Consider the following 14,566-nt stretch of genomic DNA (forward strand, 5'->3'; position numbering starts at 1 on the left):
CTATTTGTTGAACATTCAACTACACTTTGTAGGTTTAGTTGATTTTACTGTAGATGAAACTCTAGTGTCATACACATATTGTGTCTGAAGAGTCTCATGTTTTATTTATGTGGCGGGTTGAAATGCCAGTGGCAGTGGCAAGTGATTGGGTGCATTTCTTGTGACACGTTGTCGACAGCTAGACATGGCAAGCTTGACCGGTACGAGAAGAACATTGAAAGAGGGATGAACATAGGATGATGGGGAGAAAGGAGGGAAGGAAGGTATAGGGAACGCTGATATACTGAAGGAAGAACAGGTGATTTGGAGAAGTGGAGAAGAACAAGGGAGAGACGATGAGGCGTGGTAAAAAGTCAGAAAACGTTATAGCAAGGCGAAAAAGGGAAAGGACAATCTTGAGTCGGGAAAGAGAGGGGAAAAGAATCTATAGTGGGAGGAGAGGATGAATCAAGGAAGGTGGAATATAAGAGAACATAGAGGGGTCTCTAAACGAAGATGGCGAAACAGCACTATAGGATCATCAAAAGAATGAACACTAACGATAAAGGAGGTGATCGTAATATGAGGAGGAAAAACATATGCAAGTAGAACAAGATGATAGGTATATGCATTATGTATGTATATGTATGTATGACGAAATAAAGAGCAAAAGACGACGAAGAATATAGAGAAAAGTCATCAAGACTATACGAAAAAATAAAAATAAAATAAAAAAGACAGTGAATGTAGGAAGAGCAACTCAAAGAAGGATGGAACTAGTTGGGAATGTGAAGATCAGAATATCCAGTGAAACAGAGGGACACGAAAGGACAGTACGGTATAAGAAAGTGAAGGTTTTGACCATGGTGGTGCCTGACTTACCTCCATATCTAGCTTCCTTCCTTTTTCTCTGTAAAGAATTCGTTGTTTCTGTAGGGGTTGAGCTGGTCATATCACGTTGTCACTAAAATTTACTGTCTGGCTGGTCGGTACGAAGGTGATGGACAAGATAAATAAAAATGATAAGGTGAGTTTGGTGATGGCTGCTGCAGAGTGAAACAGATGCTACGTAGCTGAAACACAAAAGTTTCAAACAGAACAATTTAATAAATGCTCACTGCCGTTTGTTATGAACAGAGCTATGTGAAACGAGGTGAGAGGGAAGAAACAGACAGGGCTACACCTGTGAGCACCAAAACACTCTGCTGAAAACATGCCAGGTAGTGGTGGCGAGAAGTGTCAGTTCAGAGATATTCTATGAAATTAACGTGCCAGGCAAGGGAATTAATGTGAAAATATTGAAAAACATACTTGCTTATTGGACTTTATACTTGTTTATTGGGCTTTATACCCTCGTGATAAAGTTTTGTTGTGACCATGGCCTAAATAATAACGCCATGGCTGTGAAAGATCCAGATGTGAAGCTCCAAGCGCTGTGGAATTATATCGCTGGATTAGAGTTGTCATGAGGCTGCATCTATTTTATGTTATTATGAATATATAAGAATTTCTGACGTCTGACACCTCATAAATATTTATTTGACATAGCAAAGATCTGTGTAACACACACACACACACACACACACACACACACACACACACACACACACACACACACACACACACACACACACACACACTGCGTGCGAGCGCAGTTTCCAATCGATAGTTTTCATATAAGTTGTTGACAATATGGGTTGATTATTTTATACCTGGTTTGCATATGCCCTTATGTTTTGGGTCATATATAAATAACTATATATATATATATATATATATATATATATATATATATATATATATATATATATATATATATATATATATATATATAAATAACTATATATATATTGCTGAATAATTTAATAAGTTGTTGAAGTAAAATAAGTACGATGACTGTGATTTATTATGGACTTCTCTTTTCAGAGGAACATGAGAAACGTGCATGCATGGTAGAGACACATTTGGAGTGACTGGTACCCTCCACCGATCGCTACTGCCCTCACCTAGTATTCTGAGAAGCTTGTGCTGCAAACGTAAAGGAGACATTAAGAAGACGCTATAAGAAAAGATTAAGGAGCCCTTATAGAGGAACTAGGGAGGCTTTGATTCTCGAGTAACTGCCGTAATCAAAGTTCGACTCAGTTCGCTTGAAGTATATACATGCAGTCGCAAAAATTAATGTCTGGTCCAATTCATGGAACTGAGATTTAGCTCAATGTACAACGAAACGTTTAGTTTTAACAGATTTTATGTATTAGAAAAGTGGGTGAGAAAGAGGTCGAGATCAACCTGCAAAATCATGTACCTCTCCTCCACAAAGGTCCAAGTTAAGAGTCCAAAAGTGAAAAGCAGTGTGTGAACTATTCCTGCCCCCGTCTGTGCTATAGTTGTGGTGGGGTGAATCTCATACCTCCACTAGCATCGTATGTCATCCACGCACCTCAAGCCTTCACCTGGTTCTCTTTCACGCACCTGCAGCCTCCTCCACGCCTTTACATCCTGAGTCACCGGATCTTACAGCTAGTTTTGCAACCAGAGACTTTGTAAATAATAATACAACGAAGTGTGTGGATGTGAAGTTAAATGATCACTAGAGAGTGAACACACCATATTTCTGCGTAGAAATGTAGTTCCTCAACAGATGAAACAAACATATTAGGCAAGTTTTGCGTGAACTACAACCAGATGATGGGCTTTGGTTGAGATATTTCCGATACAACTAATAATGATACAGACCCATTCTCCCGTACCTATAACACACTTTAAGTTTCTAGAGAATTATTGTGAAGTGAATATGCCGGCATATTAAATTATTACAAAATATGCTAGTATTCATAAAGTGTATGATTTCTTAGACATACGAAAGAGATCATTCTTAAGAGTCACTGAGTTCCTCAGGGAGATACAGTAAGTGTGAGACATTTTTGAACTGAAAAGGATAATTCTTACGGTATTTCCACTCGCTTGTGTTGCCCCCTTCTTCCGTGCTCACCCATCCCTGTGCCCCCACCCTCCCCACGTGCTCGCCTCTCCTTGCGTCCCCCTCTCCCCATCCCCCTGCGTTCCCCACGGCCGCCAGGATGTCCATGCGGGTGTGCCGGTGTTTGGGCTGTAAGGAGGAGAGCTCCGACGACTCTGACCTGGACGAAGAGGTACTCCTGCCTCCAGGCATCATGCCAGTTCACAACGAGGCCAAGGCGCAGGAGACAGTGCCCATCCACACGCCCTCAGCCAGCAGGTAATTACACGCTCACATCCGCAGCAGTAGTTTGGTTAGCAGGCCTAAGTTCCTTCGTATGTTGCGCTCCATCTCAATAATTTTTTGACACTGTACTTGCCGATTTATCTTTTTTTATTTTATATATATATATATATATATATATATATATATATATATATATATTTACCTTCACTGTCAGCAGTTCTTTGCACGCTGCGCTCCACATCGTTAGGTTTTATTATTTATTTTTTTACACTCTCCCACCTTAATATTGTTGCATTTCGTCGTATTACTTCCTCTATACACTGCCCCCACCTCGCACACTTTTGTCACCAGTTCACAGTGCCCTATCATATTATATATATATATATATATATATATATATATATATAGTATATTACAGTAGCAACCGGGATTTTAAAAAAAGTACATGAGGTAGGTCAGTTTGGGTTAGTAGGACGAAGTGGAGATTAGTGGTGAAAGGGGAACCGGTAGACATATGTTTCAGTGGCACTGTTGCCCAACTCTGAGATTAGGCGTTTAAAGTTAGCCTGTTCACTCCGGTGACATATTTTCACTTCATTTTTCATTCTGTTTGACGATTTTACCAAAGCTTAGGAAAGACATCTCGTACTGAAAGGGCCAATGGAGGATACAGTATGTCTAACCTCTCCAGCTCAAAGTCTCTCCTAAGCTGCATATGATCGTCTGATAATAGCAAGAATATGTTAAGAAATACGGCACTGGATTCAAAGAGTTAAAATATATATATATATCTTGATGGCTAGACGTATACAGGATACATGAGTGCACCAGACAAGAACTTCCACGCATTTGACTCAGATTAACCTCTGCTTTCGTCACGTTATTACCAAACAAGGAGGCAGCAGCGGCCAGAGAACATAGCAGTGCGCTCGCCCTGTAAACATTCCCTCCCTACGTGCTTCATCCACTCTCTCCATCACGGGAATTGAAATAAATGAGTTATAGAGTCATAATTACACCACTTCCTATGAGATGTATTATCCTACCACACCTGTGTATTCTCTTAGGTAATTGCTACAAACTGTGTCGATATGAAACCAAATAAATAACATGCAAAAGAATGTTAATGTGTGTTATACAAATAAGTCGCTAAGAAACAGAAGTTGCGAAGTCACCTATGCAACCTCTGCTGAGGAGCAAAGTCACTGAGCGTCATTTTTGTTCGAGGGTTGTTGCTGAAATTATTTTAGGAGTCATCATTGTTTACCTTCAGGTGGCATTATATGACGTTTTATTGTTGTTATTATTGTTTTTAAATAATTGTAAGTATTATTCTCTTCCATATGAAACTGATTAACTGATTTAATGTTCAGCATTTTGGAAAACTTCGCTTTGCAAAAACAGGGAGAGGAGACTGACAGTATAACCCAGATAGCCAACTTGCTGATAATAGGGTAGCGTCCCATGCTCACCCCAAACTCTAGTCAAATTCCTCTCTCGACGGATGTCTTTGGCAAATGGGTTGCTTCGATTTTCTTTATAAAAAAAAAAAAAAAAAAAAAAAAAAAAACCGTCACGCATTGCTTCCAGGTTTGCATTGTACTGGGTGGTAAACTGAAAAGGGATTTCTCACAAATGTTGACTCATTATTATGAAATTCTGTCTCTGGTGACTCCAGATAATAGAGATCATCCCAGCCACGACCCTCCTCCGAGAAATGCACCGTAGCCCCTCAGTGGGTCAGGATCAACAGTTTTGGAATCACTGGTCAGTTCACAGATAGCCGATACATTTACACAGGGAAAAACAGACAAGTGAAAACTTCAGAACACAGAAAACTTTGCCGCGGTTTTCGTAAATTTCGTAAATTTCGCGAACTGGTTAAAGCGGGCATGTTCCCAATTCTCCAACATACGTGAATGACGCAACAAAATTTATTCGTCCGGTGGCATAATGGTAAATAGAATGAAAACTATGGAGAATCAGAGGAACAACAGAAACGAGAACGAAGCAGTAAGATAATGTGAAGATGTTCTTGAGGGAAGGTGGATTGAAGTGGTAGAAGGAGAGGATATAAGTGGTGATGAGGAGCGCTAGACATTTTTGTCGCGGCCATTATGTATGAACTCTGGGATTTAGCACCTAACAAATGGTAGATAATACAGCTAATGATATGCTCTGAAGAGGAATAAAAGCTGTTTAGAGAAATGTGATTCTGTCTCTGTAAGAGTACTGGATGTATGTGTGTCTTGTTTCGCCAGTGAGAGGAGTCGATGGGAGAAGCTGATGGATAGTGGGAGAGTTAACTGGAGGAATGAAGACTGAAAATGAATCAAAAGGGAGGCCACAAAGCTCAGGAATCTGCACACATTGAGGAAGGCGTAATGAGTGGAGAGAGAGGAGGAAGAGAGATAAAGACGGGACAGGAAAACTGGAAGTATAACTGTAGAAAAATGGAAGGAGAGAGAAATGTGTAACGAAAAATGTGGAGAGATAAAGTATATATACTGTACATGGTTAGCAGAGATGAGGGAGGAACAGGTGAGACGTAGGGAGGAATGAGGAAGAGGAAATGAGATAGAAGGTAGACTTACGAAGGGGATGAGGAGGTAAAATAAGTTAATATAGATGTTAATGGAAGGGGAGCAACTGAGAAGGGAGGAAAAAACGAAGACGGTAAGGGAAAAAGAGATGATGTAAGGAGAGAGGAAGGAAGAGGAACTGCGGTGGAGATGAGCAGAGAAATGGGCGAAGAAATATTATGGTGAAAGAGGGTAAGGAAAGTGTTGATGTATGGAGGATAAACAGAGAGGAAGAGAGGGAATGAGGGGAGGAATAAGGGATGAGGGGAGGAATAAGAGATGAGGGGAGGAATAAGGAATGAGGGGAGGAATAAGGGATAAAGGGAAGAATAAGGGATGAGGGGAGGAATAAGGGATGAGGGGAGGAATAAGGGATGAGGGGAGGAATAAGGGATAAGAGGAAGGATAAGGAAAGGAATAAGGGATGAGAGGAGGAATAAAAGATGGGGGGAGGAATAAGTAATGAGGAGAAGAATAAAGGACGAGGGGAGGGATAAGGGATGAGGGGAGGAATAAGGAGTGAGGGGAACATGATAAAACGAGGTTGTAGGAAGTGTTGGAATATGCAGGGTAAACAGGAAGCATGAGGGAAGAACAGAATAAAGAAGAGAGAGAGAGAGAGAAGGAAGGAAGGTATGGGAGGAACTATGAAACAACGATTAACACATTAAAGAAAGAAGAAAGCGAAAGTGTAAGGAGGGAAATGGAAGAGTTAGTGAGATGATTACGATGGAAGAAGAAAGTGGTATTAAATTAGAGATAGATAGACGAGGAGGAAAGGGGGGGGAATGGAGAGAATTGAATAACGCAGAGAAGTAAGAAAAGAGTGATAAATGGAAAATAAAAGTTCAGTGAGATTATTATGAAGGAAGAAATTGCAGTGAAAGGAGGAGAGGCTTTGAAGTTAAATGAGGCGAAGGAAAGGGGAGAGGAGGAGTAGAGAGTGGCGAATGAGAGGATGGTTCACGAGGCAGATGAGAGAAATAATGGGAAAGATTACGATGGAGTGCGTTAACCACTTCGGCCTGAATATTGTCATGTTAATGTTGTTCTTGATGGTACTGGACAATTTTATTACTTTTGGGGGAGATCTCTTGTGGTGGAACGGTTAGTGAAAACTGTAGTAAATCCCTCAGTTCAGTAAGATATATCCTAAGCTCAGGAAAATCGTCAGTAGCAGCTGTCGTGGCAGCAGCAGTAGCAGTAGTAGTAGTAGTTGCTGTTACTCTTGTTGTTGTAGCCCCAAGTTCAACTGAAATGTGAACCCAGTGAACAGCAGACTGAAAGAGTCTCCCTCCTTCACTTCACCATCCTCCTTCTGGAGGATAGAGAAGTAGATGAAGGACGTTTATATAACTAGGCAGTTGAGCCGCCCGGTTATATCAGCGTCACCACATGAAGGCGTCCATTTCCAACACCATCGTCAGGAGATAGCAAGAATATGATGAAAATGACATACTCAGGGTGAAAGAGTTAAGGAAGTTGAGAAAGCGAGGGGAATGAGGGGAATGGCTGAAGCAATACAAGAAATAAAAGAAGGAGGGAGATGGGAGAAACTAGAAGATTACAGAGCAAAATATTAAGGGAAGATAAATGTTAATGTAAATGGGAAAGGAGAGAAGGAAAGAAGGAGAAAGAGCGAGATATATAGTGAAGAGGGAAGACAAGTAAGAAGCAAGGAAAGGCAAGAAGAGAGTTACCTGGATGATTAAGACTGAAAGAGGCGTTAAAGGAGGTGCATAAGAGGAGAGACGAGGAGTAAAGAAAGGATGGGGAGCAGTTGAGATGAAAGAAGAAAAAGGAAAACGAGTGAAAGTGGGAATAAAAGTTTGTGAGAGGATAACGAAGGGAGAAGATAAGGATGGAGAGGTGATTATGTAAATGATGTAAAGAGGAAGAATGATGAAAAAGGGAGCGGGAGATAGATGTGGTGAAGGGGGAAATGGAATGACGGAGATTATGGTTCGGGGAATTGAGGTGTTGAAGTAAATGAGGCAAACGTGAGGAGAAATGAGGAGTGAAGAGGGGAGGAGGAGGAGTGAAGAGGGGAAGAGGAAGAGGGTAGAGGAGGAATGAAAGTGAGATGAAGAGATGTGGAATAGATGCTTGAGTGGCGGACGCAGGTGAGAGAGGTGACTAGCCGGGATGAACTGCACTATCCTTCTCCTCTCCACTCCTCTCTTCTCTTCTTCTCTTCTGTCTTCTCTCTCCCCTCCTCTCCTCGCTTTGCACAGTCTTATTTTCCTCTCTCTCTTTTCCTTCTCTCGTCTTTCATTGTCTCTCTTCTTTCATTCCCTCTCTTCTCTCCTTCAGTCATCTTTTCTCTCACACAAGTCTGTCTTCTTTTGTTCATTCATTTCCTCTTCTGCTTTCCACTTTAACCCCCCCCCCGCCCTCTCTCTCTCTCTCTCTCTCTCGCTCTCTCTCTCTCTCTCTCTACCTGTCGTCGTCCTTCTCGCTATCAGCTCACCATCTTCTATTGCTTATTTGCAGAGTAGTGAGTTATTTGCACCTCAGCGACTCGGAGAGAGAGAGAGAGAGTGTACTGATAAAAGGGGAAGAAAAACAAAATCGCTAGTGTGTGTGTGTGTGTGTGTGTGTGTGTGTGTGAGAGAGAGAGAGAGAAAGAGAGAGAGGGGGGGAGGGGAGCATGGGTGGAGTGAATATTGGCAAAGGGGGAAGTTTATGAGGTTGATGAAGCGACGCAGAAACCAAGAAGCTAAAAAAGTTCACGTGTAGAGAACGTCTGTACTTAGGCTCGCGTTGTCGGTTAAGGATGCTCCCTAACACCTCTTCCTAAGTGATTTATTTTGTTCATTACACCTTACTGCCCTCTTCTGTGTTAGATAAATCCTTCCAATATCGCCATACCCCACATAAATAACGTACAGAAGAATATTAGCCAACCATATCGAAAAATAAATATGGAAGAGGTTTTAGGGAGCCTCCTTTCCCGACGTCAATAGAAGCCTTAACCCCTTCACTAAGAGAGGTTTCCCCTAAACTGAGCTGTATCGTCTGGCGTAGAAAGAACAAGTTAGACGCCATGGTGCTGAAAGGGCTAGTAGAGATTTACAAGGAGAGATCTTCTTCCCTAAGCTGAACAATATAGCTTGACGGTGGTAAGGAGACGTTACGGTACTGGAGTAGTTAAAACGACGGCCTCTGTAGTTAGTTGTACTGTGCTTAATGTGTACACTTGGGGATATGTAACATGTACTAGTGATTCGGAACGTATCGTACGTGGCGTAGGAGGTTTCGCTCCATCTTATCCTCGGTAATTTATTCTACACACTGTACCTTAATACTCCTTTCAGTGTTATTTATACAGTTTTATTAATGAATATGCATCAGTAACACGCAAGAGGATACTGCGGCTTAAAATGCAGAATGAATCAGTCAGGAAAGGGTGCAACGTAACCTCTCATGCCAATCACAACACAACCTTTATACAGAAAGCACGTCTGATATAATTTTAGAATACTATGGCTGGTCTGTTTAATGATACGTTTGTTGGAAGGGTTTTGGTGTGTGTTGTTGGCGCCAGAACTCACCATCGCTCATAAACAAACGTGCAAGTGGACTCTCTCAGGCCGCCCCTCATATCAGACCTACACCTACACTCACTCTACAAAGGTCCGCTTGGGAGACTTTTGTAGCCGGATATAGGGTTAAGAAGATGATGATAATTAAGCTCGATGATGATAATTAAGCTCGGCAAACGGTTCATTCAATTATTAGGTAAATCAAATGATGACCAATGTAGAGGAGAGTTATTTTGAGTTACATAGATACACAGACCAGCCTAATCTCAAAGTGATCATGGACCGGAAATACGTTAGTGCAGATGCTTTAGTTATATAAGATTCTGTGTGTGTGTGTGTGTGTGTGTGTGTGTGTGTGTGTGTGAGAGAGAGAGAGAGAGAGGGAGAGAGAGAGAGAGAGAGACCTCAGACCTCTTCCACTCACCCCACCAAACCATTTCACACACACACACACACACACACACACACACACACACACACACACACACACAAGCCATCCCATCATTTCACACAAGCTAAAATCTGACGCAGACACAAAAATACACCCACCAATCAAAACCCAAACATATCCAGGCGTGAGGCAATGATTTTTTTAGTTTCTCCCTGACGCTGAGGTGTTTTGGGGTGGAGGGAGAAGAGGGAGGTGGGGAATGGGGGATGGAGAGACGTAGAGAAGGGGGAGTGGGGTATTCTGGCCCTTGTGTATCTTGGGACTTAGGTTGGGAATGGTTGGGTTCTTGGAAATGTGTGTGTGTGTGTGTGTGTGTGTGTGTGTGTGTGTGTGTGTGTGTGTGTGTGTGTTTAGGTGGGGGTGGACCGTGAGTGGGCAGATGAGGTGATAAAAGTAAGATGAAGGAGACGGGATGGAGGGTAGAGATGAAGGTGTATAATATAAAGCTTTAATTAGTTCTCTCTCTCTCTCTCTCTCTCTCTCTCACTCTCTCTCTCTCGTTAATATAATCTGGACTGAATTATTCTTGGCCTCTTGAGCCTGAGGACATCGTTGTTATGTGGTTGTGGGTTACGCCAGACGATTTTATGTATCTGGATAGACCTCTGAGGCACAAAGGCAGGTGTGGTAGAGGACATGAGATTTATTCCACGAGGGGTTAAGGGAACAGTTTGAGGAATTGTGTGCTGTTGAATTAATCTTATCTGATCTGCCACAAGACTGCAGACACGCCATAAGAGCAAACACACCCCGTTGATGCCTACATACCAGTTCTGAATAAGACAACACAAGCATGTACTCAGTGGGGAGGATGGGTATGAGTATTCAAACTGTGATATGTTAAATTATGTAATGCCGTCTGTTGTGCGGAAAAAGACGGCTGGGTCGGGAAAAAAAAAAAAAGGACTCTTCTAATCTGTGCCTATAGAAAAAGATACAAAAACAGCAAGAGTACTTCCGTTGGAGGTCCTCGCACACTCTGCACGGTGGTCCGCGGATGGAAACGAGTTTACTGAAACCTCTTTGCTATGATGACCTCTTTTCCATGTTATTCCTGCTTCTGTCAGAGGCTTTTAAGCTCTTCAGGGGAGACATCGTGGTAAGGAAGTAGTATTAATCTTTTTTAATCCACTCAGAACTATAATGTATTTTTTTTTATCATATTCATGAGTCACCAGGTTATATATTAGCATAAGGGAGACATCTTATAGATGTCTCCCTTATGTTATACCTGCGACTCATTCGGACTTTGGACATAAACTTAATTTATTGCCCATTCGTCTTATAGTGATCAGCCGGGTCAGTTGTTCCACCAGAAAAAAAAAAAAAAAAAAGAGCCAATTCCAATATTTTACTTAGCTTATAGTATAGCCATGTTGTTTCTTTCTCGATCAGGATTCTTGCAGACACCGCCATTTATTTAAAATATATTAAAAGTATCAAGAAGCATTTTTAAAGTACCGGTAATTAAAATACTTGGCAGGGACACAGAGGAAATATGCGGATACACTCAGTGTTTTGGGGTTAAGAGTGAACGGGGCGTATTTACATTTCACATATTCTAGCGCAGTTAAATAAACATAACTGATTAAACAGTAAAATATTATTAAGTGAAATATGTAAAAGTGATGGATAAATGAAGAAGAGTCGTGGCGTATCTGGGTCTAGGAGTGTCATATAAATATAGCGAAAAGACCCAGCCCTTACAGCCGACACATACACTCCTTCACCTACTTTTTGCCCGCATAGATTTTGCCGTAAATAAACGCACACCCTTGTATGTGTGTGTGTGTGTGTGTGTGTGTGTGTGTGTGTGTGTGTGTGTGTGTGTGTAAGTGTGTGCGTGCGTCACGGGACTGGGTTATGTTTACCTTTGTGTGTTTGCAAGGGATGTGTGTGTGTGTGTGTGTGTGTGTGTGTGTGTGTGTGTGTGTGTGTGTGTGTGTGTGTGTGTGTGTCTTGGTATGGTGCGTGAATATGCGTCATGGAAGGGTGAGTGCTTATGTCTGAGGTTACCAAGGTGAGTGTGTGTGTGTGTGTGTGTGTGTGTGTGTGTGTGTGTGTGTGTGTGTGTGTGTGTGTGAGAGAGAGAGAGAGAGAGAGAGAGAGAGAGAGCCTGGCCTGAATGTGTGTACATGTGTGCACTGAGCCATAAGGGAAGTAAGGAGTACACTGTTGAGGCGGTGTTGTCTTCATCAAAGTTATAGTTTTTATATATATTCGTCCAAATTACACTCGTCAGATTAATGTCATATATTTATCCACACACTCCACACATGCGGTAAATGGCCCATCACCTCCACTCGTATTTTTCCCAATCCACCTCCAGCTCCACCTTTGCGCATCACTTCCTACTCCACTTTCATTCACATAGCACAACCCACTCCACTCACACTCAGCTCACAGACTTCATAACCAACTGTACCCAAGCACCTCCACCCACGCACTCACTGCACCATCACACATCACGCCAGACTTCACTCTTACTTTCACATCTTGCACTCGCCCACTTTTCCCCTCGAATACTCATCTCTGTACACCATCACCCCTATACATACCCTTCTACACACACACACACACACACACACACACACACACACACACACACACACACACACACACACACACTCGTTCCTCATTCATTCGCATCTGCCCACCAAAACATCCACTTTTATCTACTCCGTCTCACTTAGCCAAACCCACCCATTTCTTCACACCGACTTCATTATCCATCCAGTAGCATTACCGTCATTATCCTCTCACCTGTAAGCATCTATTTATTCTTTCATTCATCGGCACTTTATCAGAACCACTGCCCTACGCTTTCTCATCAACCGCTCATTCTCTGATCTTTCTTCTACACTCACATCGTTAACATTTACCTATTTATAATTTACACACTCATCCCTCCACACTCCTTCATTATGCCTCTCGTCAACACTCCTCTCTCCATCTATTTACACTCACCTACTCTCCAACCTGTCAGCATCCACCACCTACTCTCCCACCCTCACCAGTACTTTTAGAGGCCTTCCATCCTTCCCTACCTTCATTCTTCCCATCTCATCCACACTCTCCCACGCAAACTAACCCAGTCACCCTGCCTGCCTTTCACAATCATCCTTCGTCCCGTTTGATCATCCACACCTACCTAGCCATACTCTATAGTACTCAACTCACCGAGTCACTCATCCACACCCACCTATCCACTTATCTACATCTACTGTCCCACCAGTCCATTTCACCCCCTCCACACTCACTCTCCCTTCCATCCATACCCGCTCCTCTTCCCATCAAACCAACCACCAACTCATCCAGCCACGCTTACTTGCCTAGCCATCCAAACCAGTATATTCATTCATAATCCCTTTCCCACCAGGTCAGTCCAACCATAGCCACTCTCCACCCTTAACTACCATCCACCCATCTCCTCATCCATCCACATCCACTATAGCGCCTGTCCTGTTCAGCCTATCGATGCTAGTTTTACCTTTCACCCACCCAACAATACCCACCCGCCCACCCACACGCATGATCATTCCCACCTGTCCTTACACACACACACACACACACACACACACACACACACACACACACACACACACACACAGTCTCTCTCTCTCTCTCTCTCTCTCCACCCACCCACCATGACCTGCTCCTCATCCTACCTTCCTGCTTTTTGCTGTCACCTGTCGAGATTGTGAACCACTTTTTTCTGTTTTACTTTGCACTCACATAGAACCCGAGCCAAAACTAGCTGGCAGGGGTGCTGAGGGAGGGTGGGGGCGCGCGCGGCGGGAGAGGGAGGGAGGAAGAGGAGGGAGAGAAAGATGAAAGGATGGGAAGAGATGGAGTAAGATCTGTGTGTGTGTGTGAGAGAGAGAGAGAGAGAGAGAGAGAGAGAGATCTACTGTATGTGCGACTGTGAGGTAAAGTATATAGCTGACATGCACTTGATGCTATTAAATAAATTTTATATAATATGTTTATATAATATAGATAGATAGATAGAAATATATATATATATATATATATATATATATATATATATATATATATATATATATATATATATATATATATATGTGTGTGTGTGTGTGTGTGTGTGTGTGTGTGTGTGTGTGTGTGTGGAGAGAGAGAGAGAGAGAGAGAGAGAGAGAGAGAGAGTCATAAGTGAGCGAGACTGATTTATGAAGGCTGGGAGAGAGGTAGGTGGGCGAAGGTGGCGACTGGGCAGGTAAGGTGGAGTGGGTGTAGGTGGATGGAGGAGGCATGTGTGCTCTGGGGTGGGGAGGTGGATAGAAGGTCTTAGGTGGGTTGGTCTTGTGATATGGTTCAGGGTAAAGGCTGGTGGAACGATGGCATGGTGTAGTGGTATGATGGTGGGCATGATCTGTTGGTATGATGGTATGTATGGTCTGTTGGTATGATGGTGGGTTTGGTGTAGGGGTAAGATGATGGGTAGAGTGTAGAGGTATGATGATGGGTATCGTCTAGCGGTGTAAGAGAAAAGTAAGGTAGTGCGACTGAAAGTGAAGGTCATGTAGTGAGTGATGAAAGTGGTGTGCAGAACGAAACGTGAAAATAATGGTGTGAGTGATGAAAGTGATGTACAGAACGAGACGTGAAAATAATGGTGTGAGTGATGAAAGTGATGTACAGAGCGAAAGGTGAAAATGATGGTGTGTGTGATGAATGGGATAGACAGAATGAGTGGTGATGATAACCAAAATGAGTTGTAATGGTAACGAACAGAGCAAGTGGTGGTAAGGAACAGAATAACTGATGACTTTGATGGATA

General features: G+C 42.6%; 1 protein-coding gene across 1 annotated transcript in view; it reads left to right on the forward strand.

The window, feature by feature from the left end:
- The first annotated feature begins 3,062 nt into the window (after window positions 1-3,062).
- Window positions 3,063-14,566, forward strand: part of LOC145412928 (fibroblast growth factor 1-like) — a 42,149-nt gene continuing 30,645 nt past the window's right edge. The window contains exon 1 of the mRNA XM_080282734.1: window positions 3,063-3,220. Coding sequence (XP_080138860.1) covers window positions 3,063-3,220 — 158 coding nt within the window. The remainder of the gene's footprint in view (window positions 3,221-14,566) is intronic.

Source organism: Coenobita brevimanus, chromosome 94, assembly GCF_032717465.1.
Source record: "Coenobita brevimanus isolate Jiangsu-jjx chromosome 94, ASM3271746v2, whole genome shotgun sequence".
Classification (NCBI taxonomy): domain Eukaryota; kingdom Metazoa; phylum Arthropoda; class Malacostraca; order Decapoda; family Coenobitidae; genus Coenobita; species Coenobita brevimanus.